Consider the following 18,353-nt stretch of genomic DNA (forward strand, 5'->3'; position numbering starts at 1 on the left):
CCCGAAAAAAGCATTATCCAAAAAAGAGACCAAAAACAAAAGCCGAAAGTATTTTTTAAAAAACAACAAACCAATCACACAAACAAAGAGCCAAAAATTAAAAATACAAAAAAACCCAAACAAAAACAAAATAAAAACAGGACCAAAAATAAAATAAAGAATAGGCAAACACAAAAAAAAACGAAGTAGAAAAGTGAAAACAATCCCAGCTAAAAGTCGCACTCTGCCGTCTACGTCGCGGGCTCACCTCGGGGCTCCAAACGACACTTGTAGTCTTCCGGAGATATCACTACCCCCGGCTTCCAGTCTGCCGGGTTTGCTGACGGGAGCGGAACATCCTCCGGGGGGAGGAACCGAAACTTCTGGAGCAACGTGACCACGATGAAAAACACGCGGACTCTGGCGAAGTTTTCCCCGGGACAGAGTCTTTTGCCAGCTCCGAACGCGAGAAGATTTTGCCGTGTGGGATGGTCCGTCTCCAGGACTTGACCGTCGGAGTCGAGGAACCGCTCAGGTTTGAAGGCCCAGGGATCTTCCCACAAGTCCTCTCTGTGATGAACGCACCACGAGTTGAGGATTAGGAACGTGCCTTTAGGGATGAAATGTCCCTCAAAATGAATGTCCCCATTGGCGTAATGAGGTAGCAGAAGAGGTACGATTGAGGAATATCTCAAGGTCTCCAGGATAGTTGCTTCTGTGTACGGCATGTGGCGTTTGTGTTCAAAGCTGGGGCTTTCATCTCCGATCACTTCACATATCTCAGCATACACGCGGTCCTGAAGCTTTTGGTCAACGAGGAACTGCAGAAACAGTGACGTCAGAGTCCCTGCCGTGGTGATGTAAGCAGCTGCAGCGATGTCCTGGACCATGCCCAAAATGTCATCGTCTGTCATGTCCTGGAAGTTCCCGCTCTTCTGTAGCTCCGCCTGCTGCTCCAACAGGTCAGCCACGATACTGGTTGTCTCCCCTGCCCGGAACTTGTCCCGCACCGCCATAAAGATGCGCTCCTCCAGCTTCCCCCGGGCGGCCTGGACCTCCTGGATGGCCTTCCGGTGCCACAGCCCTGGGATGTACGGCACGAAGGGAAACGTTTCTAAAAATATCTCCGTCTCAAATGTAGCTATTACGTTTGCTTTCTCAATGAACCCGATCATGGCGTCTAGATCCTCCTCGCAGGTTTCATCTCCTTTAAGAAGGAGTCCGACAACCCAGCGGATGTAGCGAGTGAGCTCGACAAACAAAGATACGTCTCCTTCGTACCGAGTTAGACGATGGCACAGTTCTTTGGACGTAGATGTCATCAGTTTTTCAAAGTTGTTGACGCCTTGACCGTAGAACTTTAGCACGTGATGGAAGATCTTTCTCCTCTTAAGCAATTCTTTATTGTAGCGCCCAAATAGCATGTCCTTATAGTTATAGAATAAAACTCTTCCAGTGTACGACGGGGGCCGGTCATTGCTGAGTTCCCTAGTGCTGGGATCATTGAACAGTTTACGGCACAGCTCGGCGTTGTTCACGAAGACCACTTTACGAACGAGCGCGTTGACAAAGACCAGGTCGCCGTAACGGTCGGCCCACTTGGACGCGCACAGATGTATAGCTTCCTGTTTTACGCTTTGGATGAGCTCCCAGACACCCCGGAAGAACGGTGGCCCAGGGATTGTCTTTGTCTTCTGGCTCTTTTTCCATTCCAATCCCAGGAAGAGAATCGCTACGAGAACCGTCAGGGTGATCAGAAACTCGGCGATCATTGTTCAGACACGGCTGAAATAGAAATAAAATATCATCTGTTGACTAAGAGACAGGATTTTGCTATCAGACATGGCACTGGAGACCAAATGGAAAAAGAAGAAGTCGTAGACTAATTAACACGTATAGAAGCATGATCAGGAATGAGACAATCACCTAGGACCTGGATGTGTCAAGGCTAGAGGAAGTGGCCGGGGGTAGACAAGTGTGGCATCCACTGTTCTCTGTCTTGTGGAGAGAGTAGGTCAGTAGGTCAGTTGGTCCGTAGGTCAGTTAGTCAGTAAGTCGGTAAGTCAGTAGGTAGATAATCAAAAGAAGACAACGTCACGGTTTCAAAGACTTAGTCTGATCTGACTGCCTCACATCACGGTTTCAAAGACTTGTCTGATCTGACTGCCTCACGTCACGGTTTCAAAGAAGTCTGATCTGACTGCCTCACGTCACGGTTTCAAAGACTTAGTCTGACTGCCTCCCACAAACGTGATACACCTGATAGAGCCCCGGAGATAGAACAAAAACGAAATAGACTTCTTAACCCTATCTGTACGTCGTGTTTTACAGTTGTATCCATACGACGTGGGGAACTCTGTGCCACCACGTAACCCTATCTGTACGTCGTGTTTTACAGTTGTATCCATACGACGTGGGGAACTCTGTGCCACCACGTAACCCTATCTGTACGTCGTGTTTTACAGTTGTATCCATACGACGTGGGGAACTCTGTGCCACCACGTAACCCTATCCGTACGTCGTGTTTTACAGTTGTATCCATACGACGTGGTGAACTCTGTGCCACAACGTCCCAGAGAAGAAATTTACTCGTTAATCCTGTACGCACGCCTTGCATAGCAGTCTGTCAAAATGATTTTTGAGAAATACTGAAAGTTTCAAAAAAGACCTTCGCACTAGAAGTAATTCTAAAATGTGAAAATTGCAACAAAATGACCCCGGGGCGTACGGAGAGGATTAGATAGAGTTGAAAAGACTCAATTAGCTCTTAAATATACTTCTGGGTTTTTGATATACCTCGTTTTCTCAAAGTTTTGGAAGCACAAGATTATTTCTCAGGGAAGTAAAGAGTAGGCTTGCTGATCATTTTGTACAGATCATAGAGGAAGAAGTAGCAAGTATCATTTATTCTCTCTTACAATTCCGTTTCAAGAAACAGCTGAGCATATCATCAACCTCCCACGGTACTGGAACAGAAGAGCCATTGCCTTGCTAAAACCTCATAGCCTTCCATTAAATGACAATCTCAGTGGGTGGAAATTAATAAACTCACCCTTATGAGAGAGGTGCAACTCTCATGAAATTGAAGAGGAATTTCACTTTATTTTCTATTGTCCATATTTTGTCCATCAAAAGAAATTATTAATTCCTCCCAGCCTGACTCGGCCCAGTGACAGAAATAAACAATGTTTGACCCATTATAAGAGATACGTTCGCAGCCTGTACTCTTTCATTATGCAAACTTTATTAACCAAGGAGTGTTTTATGATGCCATGTTGGTCAATGGCCTTAAACACTGAATACACCTACTTACAAACTTAAGAAAAGGAAAACTCCGAAATGAACCTTCAATTGCTTCTAGATACTGTTGTAACAGAAAATGAACGTAAAGGATTATTGTTGAATGTAAAGAAAACAGAATGCATGGTAATATCCAAAAAAGCAGTAAATCTTAGTTGTAATCTCATTAGCAAAGGTGAAAAGATCAAGCAAGCCCAACAGGTTAAATATCTAGAATATATGATAACATCTGGTGCCAAGTGTTCCACAGAAATAAAAAGGAGAACTACAATGGCTAAGTCCAATTTCAATAAAAATGAGCTCGATCCTGAAAAATAGAAGCATCTCAATAAACACCAAAATGAAAGTCCTGAAATGCTATGTTTGGTCAACTCTTCTATATGGCTGTGAATGCTGGACAATCACTAAAGACAGTGAAAATAAAATAGAGGCAACAGAAATGTGGTTTCTTAGGAGACTGTTAAGAGTATCGTGGAAAGAAAAGAAATCAAATGAGGTAGTGCTTGATGAAGCCCACGTGAGACGCTCAATGTTAAAAACAATCAGGAACTGACAAATGCAGTTTTTGGGACACCTGAATAGACATAAGGGTCTTGAACATCTTGCTCTCACTGGCAAAATTGAGGGCAAGCGAGGCAGGGTAGGCCCAGAACAGCATACTAAGGGAACCTGAACAAATGGGTAACAGGGAAAGATCAGGGAAACATAGCTTTTTTGAAAGCATCCGAGCAAAGGAATGAATGGAGAACCATGATCGCCGATGTCCGTCGCAGATCTGGCACTGGATGATGATAACAAACTTAATAAATTTACTTCCTACTTATAGAGCTTAGTCATGATGTCATATTCTGTGGGAGGACGCTGTGGTAGAGAAAGCACAGTGGAACAAACCCACACCCCAGCTCCAGCTCCAGGAACATTTCTGTGACTATGGAGAGGACACTTCATCCTGGCTGTGATAAGCAAGGGAAAAAAACACGGGACGTGGCAGTGTACGGGTCATAAGACATCCTTCTTTGGCGAAACAGGATGTCGCCAATGGTCACCTTTGACAATGAGAGGGACTACTCAGTCGCACTGATCTGCTACCACCCGTCTCAAACTGGGCAGCCCCCAGTCAGTACGGTGCTGATCCGTCACGTCTGTTTGTTTCTATGGGTGTGTGGAGCAAGGACAAAAACCTGAAAGGCAGACGTTAAATCCAGCACCAGGCAAAAAAAGAGTAAAACTAACCCCATGGAAACTGGGGACCTGGAATGTTAGAACAATGACATCCGGATTGGACTCTATCAACCTGGAGAAAACAGAGGACATCAGAAAGACAGCAATCATAGACAGGGAGCTCACACGACTCAATGTAGACATCACTGCCCTGTAAGAGACCAGACTTGCTAACTCTGGTACCATCAGGGAAAGAAACTGCACATTCTTCTGGAAGGGTCATGGGGAAGATGAAATAAGAATCCATGGTGTGAGCTCTGCAGTACACAACAGATTGCCAAACAGGATCAGCACACTCCCCCCCACCCCCCAAGGTATATCCAAACGTATCACTGTCATGGAAATGGATACCGAAACTGGAACGGCTCACTTCATAAGCGCCTGCTCCTCAACCCTAACTACAGAAAATGAGAAAAAAGACCAGTTTTACGAGGAACTTCATGATGCTATCAATAACGTCCCAAAAGCAGACCAGCTGTTTCTCATGGGCGACTGCAATGCAAGAGAAGGAAATGCAAACAAAGTATGGCCCACCTGCCTGGCACCTTTAGGGCTGGAAAATTAATGAGAATGGTCAGAGACTCTTAGAGTGCTGCAGAAATAACAGCCTTTGCATCATTAATACCTTCTATAGTGGCAAGGACAGACACAAGGTTTCTTGGTGCTATCCAAGATAAGGCCATTGGCACCAAAACAACTTCATCTTTGTCAGAAAGAAAAACGACAAGACGGTAAAGCAAACAAGATCTTTCTACAGCACAGACTACCACGCAAAGCACCTTTTCTTACAGCTAAGGCAAAGATAGTCACACAAAAAACCCACCAAGAGCTGAAAGACAAAAGAAACGTAAGATCAACGCAAAAATACCAAAGACACAGTGTTATGGGCAGGTGGGGCACCTAGAAATCGTGTTTTGGGGTCACATTATTCAAATTGGGGTTATCACATATTATAGTACCTGGACATTTCCTGAACAATATCCAGAAACGTATGTAAGCCTTGCTACACAGTACAGGTTTTCCAGTCTTTTCTTACCTTTATCGGCTATTTTCTCACAATTCTATTATTTCACACATTATCCCATTTTTCTGCTCTGTTTCCAGTTCAATTTCAAGGTAACTTTCACAGGATACCAACAACACCTAGTTCTCAATTTTGGCTTGTTGAATTTTTTATTAATGGAGCAGTTTTTGATTTATGGGCTACAAAGCATGAATTTTTCACTTTTCCCCCTTTTTTGCAACAACCCAATTGTAAGTGTCATGAAATAAAAACTAAAGCATATATCAAAAATTCAACAGCCCAAATTTAAGAGCTACATATTTCCTTTTGAAAATGTCAAATTAGACATGAATAAGGTAATAAATAAGGGAATAAAATGGGATTGAAAAAGGTATACAAAATCCAAAATGGCCACCGTTTCCATAGCAACCGATTCACAAAATACTTTTAAAACTATTGATTTAAAATTCCCAATAGCATACAATGTCCTACAGTAAATATGAGCACTCGATGCCTTGTAATAGCTAAAAAAAAAAAAAAAAGACCTGTGGCCCACCAGTCCTTAAAGGCAAAATTCCAAGAACATGTTAAAGAACAGCTACAACATCTAGATACTTATCCCCAGACAACATGAAATCAACGATTTATAATTTTACGTCAATTACCTTTGGAATAGAAAGACCTCACAAGGAGGACTGGGTTGAAGCCAGCGCACCATCACGAGCACCATTACTCGAGAAAAAGCGTAAGTTCCTGATAGAACACAGCACAAATCCAACAGAGAGTACAAAGCAACAACTACGTGCTGCTAAATCCAAAAGTGCGTCAATCAGTACAGGGACAAATTATGCTCAGAAATCCAACAGGCAAGCGATACAGGTAATATCAGGAGTATGTTAGACAATATCAGAATTGCTATTGGACCGACAGCAAACAAAGTGGCACCTCTAAAGTCTCCGATAAGCGAACAGCTGGCAAACAAGAAGAAACAAATGGAAAGATGGATGGAACATTATTCAGACTTATCCTCACAAGAGCGAAATGTTGATAGACAGCTACAAGAGGCCATTCGTCAGTTCTCCAAAATCTCAGAACTTGACACAACACCAACAGAAGAAGAACTCTCTACTTCAATCGATGAACTCGCTTGCAGAAAAGCAGGACGAAATGACTACATACCTGCTGAAGTGCTGAAAGAGAGCAAAAAGACCCTCCTCCCATATCTCTACAAGCTACTAACGACTTGTTGGCGGAAAGCAAAAATTCCACATGACATGAGAGATGCCAAAATCACCACACACTACAAAAACAAAGTTGACAAAGGAGATTGCAACAACTACAGAGGTATCTCACTGCTAAGCATCACTGGAAAAGCTTTTGCTAGGATCATCCTGGAGCGACTTCAGAAACTATCTGAAAGAGTCCTTCCAGAGAGCCAGTGTGGTTTCAGATCAAACCGCTCAACAATGGACATGATCTTTATTATTCGTCAGCTACAAGAAAAATGCAGGGAGCAACAACTGCCATTACATACTGCGTTCAGAGATCTGACAAAGGCTTTTGATACAGTCAGTAGATCAGGACTGTACATGGTGCTTGGAAAAATTGGCTGTCCCCCAATACTGCTTCAGCTCATCATTTCTTTCCAGGTAGCAAGATATGAAGGCCACCATTCAGTTTGACGGTTCAACATCAAGCAGTTTCAACGTCGATGGTGGAGTAAAGCAAGGTTGTACCTTAGCACCAACCCTTTTTGGCATTTATTTTGCTGTCTTACTGCAATGCGCATTCAAAGAGTCACCTGGGGATGTTTTCCTCCTCTGGAGAACTGATGAGTTGATCTTAAATCTTGCTCGTCTCCGAGCTAAGACCAAGGTCAACAAAACCACAGTACGAGCCCCCCCCCCCCTTTCGCCGATGACGCTGCCCTTGTTGCTCACAGGAAATCAACCCAACAAACAATGATGGACCGCCTATCAACAGCATGCAAGGTCTTCAGCTTGGTCATCAGTGGTAAGAGAACAGTCATCCTTACTCAGGAAGGTCCAGAGCAGAGCCATATTTGGCTGAACGACACGAAACTTGAGACTGTGGATACGTTCTGTCACCTTGGGTCTACCATCAGCTCTACAACATCGCGGGATGATGAAATCAACACCAGGATAAGGAAAGCAGCAACAATGTTTGGAAGGCAGACACAGCAAGCGTGGGAAAGCACAAGATTAACCACCAAAACAAAGATTACGATTTATTAAGCATGTGTCATCAGCGCACTCCTTTATGGATTCTGAAACAAGGACCCTGTACAGCAGACAAGAAAAACGCCTCGACATCTTACATCTCAGATGCAGTCGCAAGATAAAAACACATTTTGTGGCTTGACAATGTTACTAATGTTGAAGTGTTGGCCCAGGCAAAACTTCAGAACATGACAACTATCCTGTGTTCAAGGAACTTGCGATGGCTGGGGCAGGGGAAGAGAATGGAAGACAACCAGGTTCCAAAGCATGTTCTTTATGGAGAACATGCCCAGGGAAAGAGACCAAGAGGAAGGCCAAAACTGAGGTACAGAGACACCTGCAAAAATAGCCTATCTAAGCTTGGACTAGATGTCTGCACCTTGGGGAGAAATAGCTGAGGACAGGAAAACGTGGAGGAAAATGATAAAGGAAAGAACTGAAATTCTAGAAAGCAGCCCCAGAAACAACCAGGCTGAGAAGCGCCAACAATGAAAGGAAAAACAGAGCTTCGATCCACCTCATTGGCATGCAAACACTGCGACAGAATCTGCGCTTCAAGCTTAGGAAGAATTAGCCATGAAAGAAGCTGAATGAAGACAACCTTGAGTCCATCTCAATCAAAATTGGCCGTCTGCATACACGAAAAGAGCCTTACACATAAGCTGTACTTTATCAACAAATGGCGCTCGACAAAATAACAAAATTGGAGAAACAGGCATTTTCCCACCACTATCGCAATTTCAATTAAATTTTTGGTTTTTTGGTGAATCCTTTTTGTGTCCAAATATAAACACATTTCCTTGTGAACTGTGTTGATTTAAAGCTAATAAAAAAAAGGTATTATTTTCTGTTTTCAAGGACTCTTTAGCTATTGATGTTGCCAAACTTCGGTGGCGATTTTCTCGCTATTTTTACCGCGGAAACCAAGTGAACTTACCGCTTTCAATCACAAATATCTTCACTTCAGCTCAAGATAGATGGATATTTTTTCCATCGAAAGCAAGATAAATAAACAAGCTTTAAGATGATACCAATAACTCGACATGCACAAACATTGACGAACGTCTGATTCCACCGCTCCGTGACACACGTATATCTGTACCGATATTCCAACAGTCCAAGGGGTGGCTCCTGCCAGACCCAGTGAATATATGTAACAATATTGTTACTGCTTCGTGATCCGTGTGAAACCTCTGTGACGGAGTGAGAGAGTGCAGGAGTGAAAGGATGAGGGGATGAGGGCGTGTGAAGGAGGTAAGGTGTGAGGAGGTAAGGGGTGTAGGAGGTGAGGGGAGAAATGATGAGAAGGGGAGGGCGTGAGATTTCAGAACACTTACAGAGTGCAGCAGGGTGCAGCAGAGTGAGACAGCTGGCCTTGAGAGGCGGTGTGCATGTGACAAATGGAAACTTGCAGAGAGCGCTGAGCCTCCACTTTGTACTGTCGGTGTAAAGGGGACCGTGGAACGATGTCGTAGGTTTTTGACACCCCTCTCTGTTTGTTTTTGTGAACATCATCTAGATATCTAGGTCATTTTTCTTTCTTTTCTGCTGCCACGTCTACAAGTGTGCACTTGTGGGGACTTTCCAGGTTTTCCTTTCCCCCTTTTTTTTTCTTTCTCTGTTTGTTTTGGCTGCTGCTGGTTTTTGGCTTCGTGTTTTTAAATGGAGAAAAGTAAAACTCGCTTCCTGGACTGGAACGACCTTCATTATCTGTGGAGGATCTTCCTTGCACGAAGCCAGCGTGGGGCAGAGAGGAGAGGAAAACAACTGCACGCTAGCAACCCGCGATGATCACCAACGTCACAGCTCGCCGCGGGTACCAGTGCCTTCCTCCCCTTCCCGAGATTGTCTATTTGCCGGTACAGAACGATGAGCTATTAGTTGTTCTACCTTCTTATAGATCTAGTTACGCTTGTGACCTTCAAGCGCCTTTCTGTTTTTGAGAAGAATTTTCAACAAACCAAGCACTTGTCGACTGTTGGGGCAAAATCAATGTCGACTTTGTGATGTCTTGATATAATAATATGTGAGGCAGCGTGGTAGAATCAGCCTCTCGTCAATTTTTGAGCATATTCAGTTATTGGTATCATCTTAAAGCTTGTTCATTTGTCTTTGTTCGGATGAAAAATTTATCCATCTATCTTCAATTGACGGCGAGATATTTTGGATTGAAGGAGGTAGGGGTCACTTGGTTTAAGAGGTAAAATTAGCGAGAAAATGGCCGCCAAAGCTTGGTAAATTCCAAAGCTGGAGAGTCCATGGAAACTGTAAATTAATATTTTTGTGCCTTTAATCAACGTTTTTCGGTGAAATCCTCAAAGGAATGTATTTGTAAAGGGACATAAAAGTTGTTGAGCCAAAAAACAAAAATGTTATAAAAATTGCAAAGCAGGGAGACAACTGCTGTTTTCTTTGATTTCATTATTTTGACGAGAGCCTGATACCACCACGCTGGCTCACATATAAAACAATTAGAAACAACGACTATGAAATGTGTGTTTTGTATTCCCACCACGTCCCAGCGGTGTGTTGTGGTCAGGCACTTCGCTGTCGCACGCAGGAGGCAGGAGATCAATTCCCGTGAGTGTGAAAGGGGGGTGGGAGGGGGGAGATTTGAATCGAATATCTCGGTCTTTGCGCTGGGATGTTGAATCCCCCTCAGCCCAGGTTGGCCCTGGCAGGCAGGGTCGAAAGCCCACCTCCTAAATGATCTAAACTGTGACAATGGGGGTGTAAAAATGCCTACATTGAAAAAAAAAATCCAATGCTCGGTGACAAGTTTACGAGTGACCTCTAGTCCGACAGAACATCATCAGGAACAAGAAAGTTCGCGAAGTCGTGTTTCCTCAAATATAAAATTTATTAGTGAAATTGTAGATGTGTTGCCAGCCGGCCCTCACAGAGTAGATCATTTAGGAGTACAAAGGGGAGGGAGTGGTGGAGGGGTGGAGGCGGTGGGGGAGGACCTGGGGTGGGGGAGGGGAGGAAAGAACAGCTATGAGCCTGCCTGTCAGGGCCAACCCGGGCTGAGAGGGATACTCTATACTGAAAGCCATCACACGCACCCCATCGTTCTCAGAGTCTATACACGTTTGTATCATATGGAGACAGATTAAAAGAAGTCTCTCTCTAAAATTTATTCATTTTCCATCATCCCCATGTGAACCATTTTGATCACATATTTCGACTGACTTTTATAGTGCCTTCTTTCTTTTGAAGTAGCCCCTTCAGACAAATTTGCAGATTTGGACAAATCGAAACTTCAAGATCTCTTTCCCTTAGTAAATTGTATGGCCATCATTAACATATCATATACAGACCGTGTGGATTTTACAGCAGTTCCAATATTTGTTGAGAAAAACTGTCCCACTTTTGTAACAGCGCGACCTTCAATTGCAGCAGATTCGCAAAACGGTATCTTGCACGCACTTTGCGTTTCAGGCAAGGATCTTACAACCAAATTTAATGGAACCTCCTCCTTCTCTCTCTCTCTCTCTCTCTCTCTCTCTCTCTCTCTCTCTCTCTCTCTCTCTCTCTCTCCCTCTCCCCCCCTCTCTCTCTCTCTCTCTCTCTCTCTCTCTTTTCGCGGCATAGTGCGCCGCACGCCCATTGGAACTTGTTTTTTCTTTACAAAGGGTATGTAGTAGGGCTGGGCTATGGGCTACGGTTTTGGGAGGGAGTATGTGCAAAAAAGAGGGATGACGACGGCGGGTCGGGTCTGAGAGAGAAAGATAGAGAGAGAAAAAGTTAAATAAAGAGAGAAAAGGTTAGAGAGAGAGAGAGAGAGAGAGAGAGAGAGAGAGAGAGAGAGAGAGAGAGAGAGAGAGAGAGAGTGAAGGGGGAGTAAAAGAGAGAAAGAAAGAGAGAGAGAGAGGGAGAGGGAGAGAGGAGAGAGAAAGAAAGAGAGAGAAAGAGAGTGTGTGTGTGTGTGTGAGTGTGTGTGTGTGTGTGTGTGTGTGTGTGTGTGTGTGTGTGTGTGAGAGAGAGAGAGAGAGAGAGAGAGAGAGAGAGAGAGAAAGAGAAAGAGAGAAAACGAGAAAAGGGGGGGGGGGGGTGTCAGTCTGATAATGACTGTCTATGAACTTTCTGTTTTGATCCCCATGTTTACAAGTCGTAAAACACATTCTACCTGTAGTTTAAAAATCAAGAAAGGCGGTGGTTTAGAGGTTATAGGGAAGGGGAGGGGTGGAGACTCCCCCCCCTAAAAAAAACATATAAAAATTAATGAATTCATTATTAAAAAAAACAGTTGTCTTGTCTAGTAACAGAATATTATTAAACAGACAGGAGAGTAAATCTAACTATACTATAAGATCCTGCTGAAAAGATTCGATATTAAAACATACCACAAATTATCGAATTAAACAAAATGATTGCATGATTCAAGGGTAGAGCCATCACTAGCGTTCATGTGTTATGGTGAACGTAAAGAACTGTGTTGTTTTAGGTCTAGAAAACATAGAAGGTAACAGACCTTCACTTAAGATAGCCGCGGCCTTCTCACAAGAACGTTATCCTCTACAATGGTGTTAACTATTGAAAAGGAAATAATAATTACAGTATCCTTTGTCTTTTAAAATGGGATATAAATTTACAAACTCTATTGATGTGCGAATACTAGTCTTAATTGTTAGCTTGTGTCGTAGGATCCCTTAGCCTGTAAATAATAATAAAGCTTTATCTCACTCAATGCTCCCCCCCCCCCTTTACCTGTCAGGTATTTATTGCTTTCCTTCATCTCTGACCAATATCACCGCTCATATTCCGGTCGTAATTCATCATTGTGCTGTGAACGCAGAGATCAAAATTCGAAGAATGAAAGGCTGGCTCAACATTACACAGGTGCAAAGTCTGTCTCGCAAATTCGGATGCACACCAGTCCTGATAGATGGTTATGGAAACAAAAGCACCGATGAAATCCCAGTTCGATGTGATCCAATCTGACGCGATCTTGTTGGCCCTGCCTACCGAATCACGCCTGGCTGTAGTTCTAAGTTATAGTTTTAGTAGAGGTTTTTCGGCGCTCGCTACTGCATAAGGTCATATGAGCGCCAATGCTGTGGTTCCATGTTCGGAGAAATCAATGACCTCGAAAAGTTCACACCTCGGTATGATCCTTTCTTTGTGAGGTTCCTGCGCCTGGGGCGAAATTAATTATTGTACCAGTCGTCGAGAAATTTAGAGCGGAGATGTCATCGTCATGTTTGTACGAGTGCGGATGATCCATGAAGGTTTTTTTTGTTCAGTAAAACATGATCTAAAATGCGGGAACTCTGCACTTCAGAGTGGGATCTTAGGGGTGACTTTTCTGTAATAAAATTTGCTGATTTTCGGAAGTTGTTTCTTTTTTCATTGTTGTTAACAACGGAATCTTAAGTGAACCGGGATCATAAACGATGGGATCTCTGGTGGAGACTACTATGATAGATTAAATCGGGTACAGTACTATTAAAGGAGACCCAACTCTCTCCGTCCACCACCCCCCCCCCTTTCCTTTATCTTTCTTTAACAGAGAAGTTATTCGCCGTTGTTTTCAAGCAGGTACTGGATTTTTTTTTTAAATATGGAAACGCTAGGACATCTGTATTATTTTGACATCAGTAATAGTAATGAGATAAATGGATTTTAAAACATAAAATAAGTCTTCTGACTTTCCTTATCTCAAGGATCTAAGAATGAAACTCTCTTTCCCATCTAGATCTCATTGCGAGAGTCAGGCAGCGCGCAGTGCGCAGTGCAGGTTGACCATGGTTCCGCCGCGAGAGAGGGCTTCTATCCAGGCGTGCGTTGCCGCCCACAGTGCAGTCTCCATTACTGTAGAACTTCCTTGGTTTAAGGCCATGTCCTACAGGCGCTGTTGGAGACATGTCGGGTGCAAACACTTGTCAGTTCATGGCCTTCTTTTTTTTTTTTTGGTAAGTGTTTTACGGCGATGGCAACTGCATAAGGTCATATTATTATGAGCGCGCGGGTCACATTGAACCCTTTCAGGTGGTGGGAAATTTTGAATTTTGCCCGGGTGGCGGCTGAAGCCCACTCTTATTGATTTTAGACCATCAAGGGATCTTTAATGTGCATAACTTGCACATAGGCCCTCCAAGATTTTTCGCCCTTGTTCGAGAAGGCTAGGTGTAGATCTTTCCTACCTGAAGATCAGGGGTGTGGCTGAAAGATAGTAGTAAGAAGGAGCCAGGAGTAGCAGTAGAAAGGCTGCAGAACGAGTCAGGAGCCCAGAGGAGGGGGGGGGGACGCAAAGGAGATGAGGGGGTGGGGGCAGAAAGAGGAGACGAAAGAAGACGACAGCATGACCTTCATGTTATGACCTTCCAGAAACTGTTTTGTTTGTTACATGGGCAGTATGTGGGCAGGGGTGTCGTGTTGGATGACAGAGCGGTTCTGATTTTTTTCCTGTTTTTTCGTACAGGGAAGACCGCGCTCTTGTCGCGGATTCGTGACTAGCAGTCCATAATAAGGCGTTCTTGATCTAAGTCCTGAACGAACAAGAGTGCACCTTACACTTACTTACTTACTTACTTACTTACTCACTTCCTTACTTACTTACTTACTTACTTACTTACTTACTTACTTCCTTACTTCCTTACTTACTTACTTACTTACTTATTTACTTACTTACTTACTTACTTACTTACTTACTTACTTACTTACTTACTTACTTATTAACTGACTGACTGACTGACTGATTGACTGACTGACTGACTGACTTACTTACTTACTTGATTACTTACTTACTTGCTTACTTACTTGATTACTAACTTGGTTGGATTACAGGCATCGTTGCAGGCGGCGCAATGCCATAGCTGCTCCTCCAACCTCTCCAGGATCCATGAAAGGGTCTGCCTGCTGATCGTGCCAGTTATCAACTGTTGGATATTCTTGTGGCTTTACCTCGCAGGTTGCTCTCTCTCTCTCTCTCTCTCTCTCTCTCTCTCTCTCTCTCTCTCTCTCTCTCTCTCTCCCTCTCTCTCTCTCTCTCTCTCTCTCTCTCTCTCTCTCTCCCCGACCCTCAAGAGACACCAGCTTTCCTTAGTCTTTTCATAGTGTGTGATGTGGTGCCTTCATCTCTCTGTGGCTGTTGAACCATTAAACTAAATGCTTTTTTCTCCCGTTTTGACAAAGGCAGTCCGTGTGACTTGCCATGTGTGAACACCGACACAAAAGAAAATAATCCTGTTGTTGTTGAAGAACGTGAGGTTAGATGTGTGTTTGGACGTGTGAATGTGAGAAAGGCGTGTGGTCCAGACGGTGTGCAACCCAAAATTCTGAAAATGTGTTCAGCACAACTTAGTTTTATTTACACCTATATTATCAACCAGTCGTTGTTGACACATGCTATTCCCACTATTTGGAAATGTTCTGAAATCGTCCCCCTTCCAAAGAAAGAAAAAATTACTGAAATGAATGACCTGAGGCCAATAGCCTTAACATCGGTAGTTATAAAATGTCTAGAAAAAATTGTGCTAAAAAGACTACGAACGTACATAGAACCCACCCAGGACCCTCTACAATTTGCATATCGTCACGGGAGAAGTGTGGAAGACGCCATTTTACTCTTTCTTGACAACATATATAGACACTTAGACAAGCCTAAAACATACTGTAGGATCCTGTTTGTTGATTTTTCGTCAGCCTTTAATACTATCCAGCCAGCTATCCTTTTAAAGAAGTTAGAAAACATAGGTGTTAACGTCAATTTAATATCATGGATAGGCAATTCTCTGACCAACCGAACCCAGTATGTAAAATTAAAACATTCTTCATCGACATACATCACAACAAATACAGGGGCCCCTCAAGGATGTGTTTTGTCACCAGTTTTATTCACACTATACACGAACGATTGCCAAATAAGCAACAATAACATCAAGTTGATAAAATTTGCAGATGATTCAACTATAATTGGGCTAATTCAGGCTGACCATAACGAAACCGCTTACCGGAATTTTGTACTTAATTTTTCTGAATGGTGTGAAAATCATAAGCTGCTTTTAAATGTGAAAAAAACAAAAGAACTTGTCGTTGATTTTAGAATAAAGAAACTGCCCCTGCAGCCACTCAAAATGAAATGTGAAAACATCGAACAAGTGTCAGACTATAAGTATTTGGGTGTTACAATAGACAACAAACTCAACTGGCGTGTCCAAACTTCTCTCCTGCATAAAAAAGTGAACAAAAGACTATTTTTTCTTAGAAAGCTAAAGTATTTTAAAGTTGATAAAACATTGATGTCCATGTTCTACCATTCAACCATAGAAAGTATGATCAATTTTTGTATAACAGCATGTGCCGGGAACACAAGACAACAAGATAAAGAAAAATTAAATCGACTAATACGGAAAGCATGTAAAATTTCAACATCTTCATTCCCGTACTTGGATGAATTGTACATCACAACTTGCACTAAGAAAATTAATTCCATCTTTTTAGACAACAAACATCCCTTGTTCCCTCAAATAAAAACATCAGTCAGAAGTAAAAGACCCATGTTTCTGATCTGTAACAAAGAAAGATACAGAAGGTCATTTTTACCATAATCTATCAAAATGCTTCCATCTTAACCATCTTGTTTAGTGTACTTACGACCTTAGAGCATGCATCAAAATAACATTGAGTGTGTATCTAGCTTACGATTATTATTGTTTATATTGCTGCTCATTTATATTATGTAGGTGATTGTAAGCCTACACTTGTATGTGCATGTGCGTGCACGTGTGTGTGTGTTTGTGTGTGTGTGTGTGTGTGTGTGTGTGTGTGTGTGTGTGTGTGTGTGTGTATGTGTGTGTGCGTGTGTGTGCGTGTGTGTGCGTGTACTCGTGGTGGAACACCAAACCAATGTGCCAGGATCTGGACAATAAAGATGTATCTTATCTTATCTTATCTTACCGTATGCAGTTAATGCTGCCTTACACTGATCGCTGAAACATGTCCATGCACTCCGTGCATGCCTTGAGCTGCTGCTTTTGCAAGAAGGAAATGATTCCGCAGACGACAGTAAAACAAAGTCTGACATGGACAGGGCTGGTAACTAGACTGTCGTGTTCTTTGTCTATTCTGGACATTTCAAGAGTGTTAAGTTTTTTTGATAAGTCGAGGAACAATACACGCACTACATTTTGGCCGTCTTGCTGCTTCTCGGGCAGATTTTCCGCCTTGAACCAGGCGGACGCAAAATTAGAGGTAAGCTTCGATGAGCTGAGGAGTAGAAATTTTTAAAAATTGATTGTGGGTGGTTGGCAGGTGCTCTGGTGTGGTTTGCTTTTTCTTTCCTATCAAACATCTATCGTCCTTCTCTCCCCTCCTTCTTTTTTATGTGTGTTACTCTCTTGTAACACCTCTAATCTTCTGGCGCTCAGATGACCTTATGCCGTTGCGAGCTCCGTAAAACCTATACTAAAACGAAAAATTGATTGGAAAAAAGCCAAACCTTTTGTTTGGAAAGAGCTACGTATCATCTTCCCAGGGAATAATGTTTTATTCAGTTGTATAGCGCCCAAAAAATACATTTTACTAAAGCATAGTTTTCTGTACTGGGTTAAAAAAGCACTCATAGAAATAGCAAAAACCGTGCAGGAGTGTGTGAACTTACATCTACACCCCCGTGTGTCCAAATCTCGTGAGAATCAGAGGATAATAATTTGGCTTTTATATAACATTTTGAAAAAGTCGCTTTGTTAATGTCGTTCTGTGGATCTCCTAGCAGCCAGATGGCGATAAAGGACGAGCAAGACACCCCCCCCCCCCCAAAATCAAGAGGTCACAACTTATGCGAGCCGCATCTACGTGGTACCACTACACCACAGGCGCCGAGTCTGGTATAGATAGGAGAGACGACGATGTCTGGTCATCCTCTCTGGGGATGACCTTCTCTTTGGCTGACCCTCTCTTTGGCTGATCCTCGTTGGGTCATCCTCTCTTTGCGTCATCCTCTCTTTGGGTCATCTTCTCTTGGGCTAACCCTCTCTTTGGCTAATCCTGTCTTTGGCCGATCCTTTCTTTGGCTGATCCTCTCTTTGGCTGATTCTCTCTTTGAGTCATCCTTTCTGTGGCTGATTCACTTTGAGTCATCGTCTCTGGTGACCTGTGGGGTGAGGTTCAAAGACAGATGGTTGGTGGGTGCTCTGGTTTGGTTTGCTCCTTCTCTCCTGTGCACCATCTATCGTCCATGTCCGATCACTTATGAGGTGGGCCTCCGACCTTCCCTGTCGGAGCCAACCCGGACTGAGATACAAGATCCTATAAAAAAAGAGCAAGATTTTGACTACCCGTCACGCTATCTGGCGTTTAGGGAAGCAAGAAAGGCTCTGTCTATTTGGGCCATCTTGGTCCCCCCAGAAGAGCAAGGTACTCGGTAACAATTGTCCCAACTCGGGAATCGAACTAAGGCCTGCTGTCTGTGAGGGCGAGGCGGCTAACCGCTCCAGCACAGAGTCTGACCTCACAGAGTGACCTCATCGTGTCAACAAACGGACGGTCAAGCTGTACCTCAGGTCGCCAGACGTCAATTTATAACCTGCTTGATTGTCTGACCTGTAAAACTGACCCAGTTACCCCACCCCCCCAACTGGTCCGCTGATATAACTGATCCTGTAACC

At 43.3% G+C, this 18,353-nt stretch overlaps 1 protein-coding gene across 2 annotated transcripts; it reads right to left on the reverse strand.

The window, feature by feature from the left end:
* Positions 1–125: 125 nt before the first annotated feature.
* On the reverse strand, positions 126–9,155 carry LOC101854454 (steroid 17-alpha-hydroxylase/17,20 lyase). 2 transcript variants are annotated; one of them, XM_005111176.2, is made up of 2 exons: positions 9,081–9,155; positions 126–1,764 (listed from the first exon to the last, which is right to left on the reverse strand). In XM_005111176.2, the coding sequence occupies exon 2, from the start codon at positions 1,749–1,751 to the stop codon at positions 231–233; it is 1,521 nt and encodes a 506-aa protein (XP_005111233.1). In that variant the 5' UTR covers positions 1,752–1,764; positions 9,081–9,155; the 3' UTR covers positions 126–230. The 2 variants fall into 2 exon arrangements, with proteins under 2 accessions (XP_005111233.1, XP_035829022.1); XM_035973129.1 differs by lacking the exon at positions 9,081–9,155 and adding an exon at positions 8,681–8,720.
* Positions 9,156–18,353: the final 9,198 nt, after the last annotated feature.

The sequence above is a fragment of the Aplysia californica genome, unplaced genomic scaffold, assembly GCF_000002075.1.
Source record: "Aplysia californica isolate F4 #8 unplaced genomic scaffold, AplCal3.0 scaffold01020, whole genome shotgun sequence".
NCBI classification, from domain to species: domain Eukaryota; kingdom Metazoa; phylum Mollusca; class Gastropoda; order Aplysiida; family Aplysiidae; genus Aplysia; species Aplysia californica.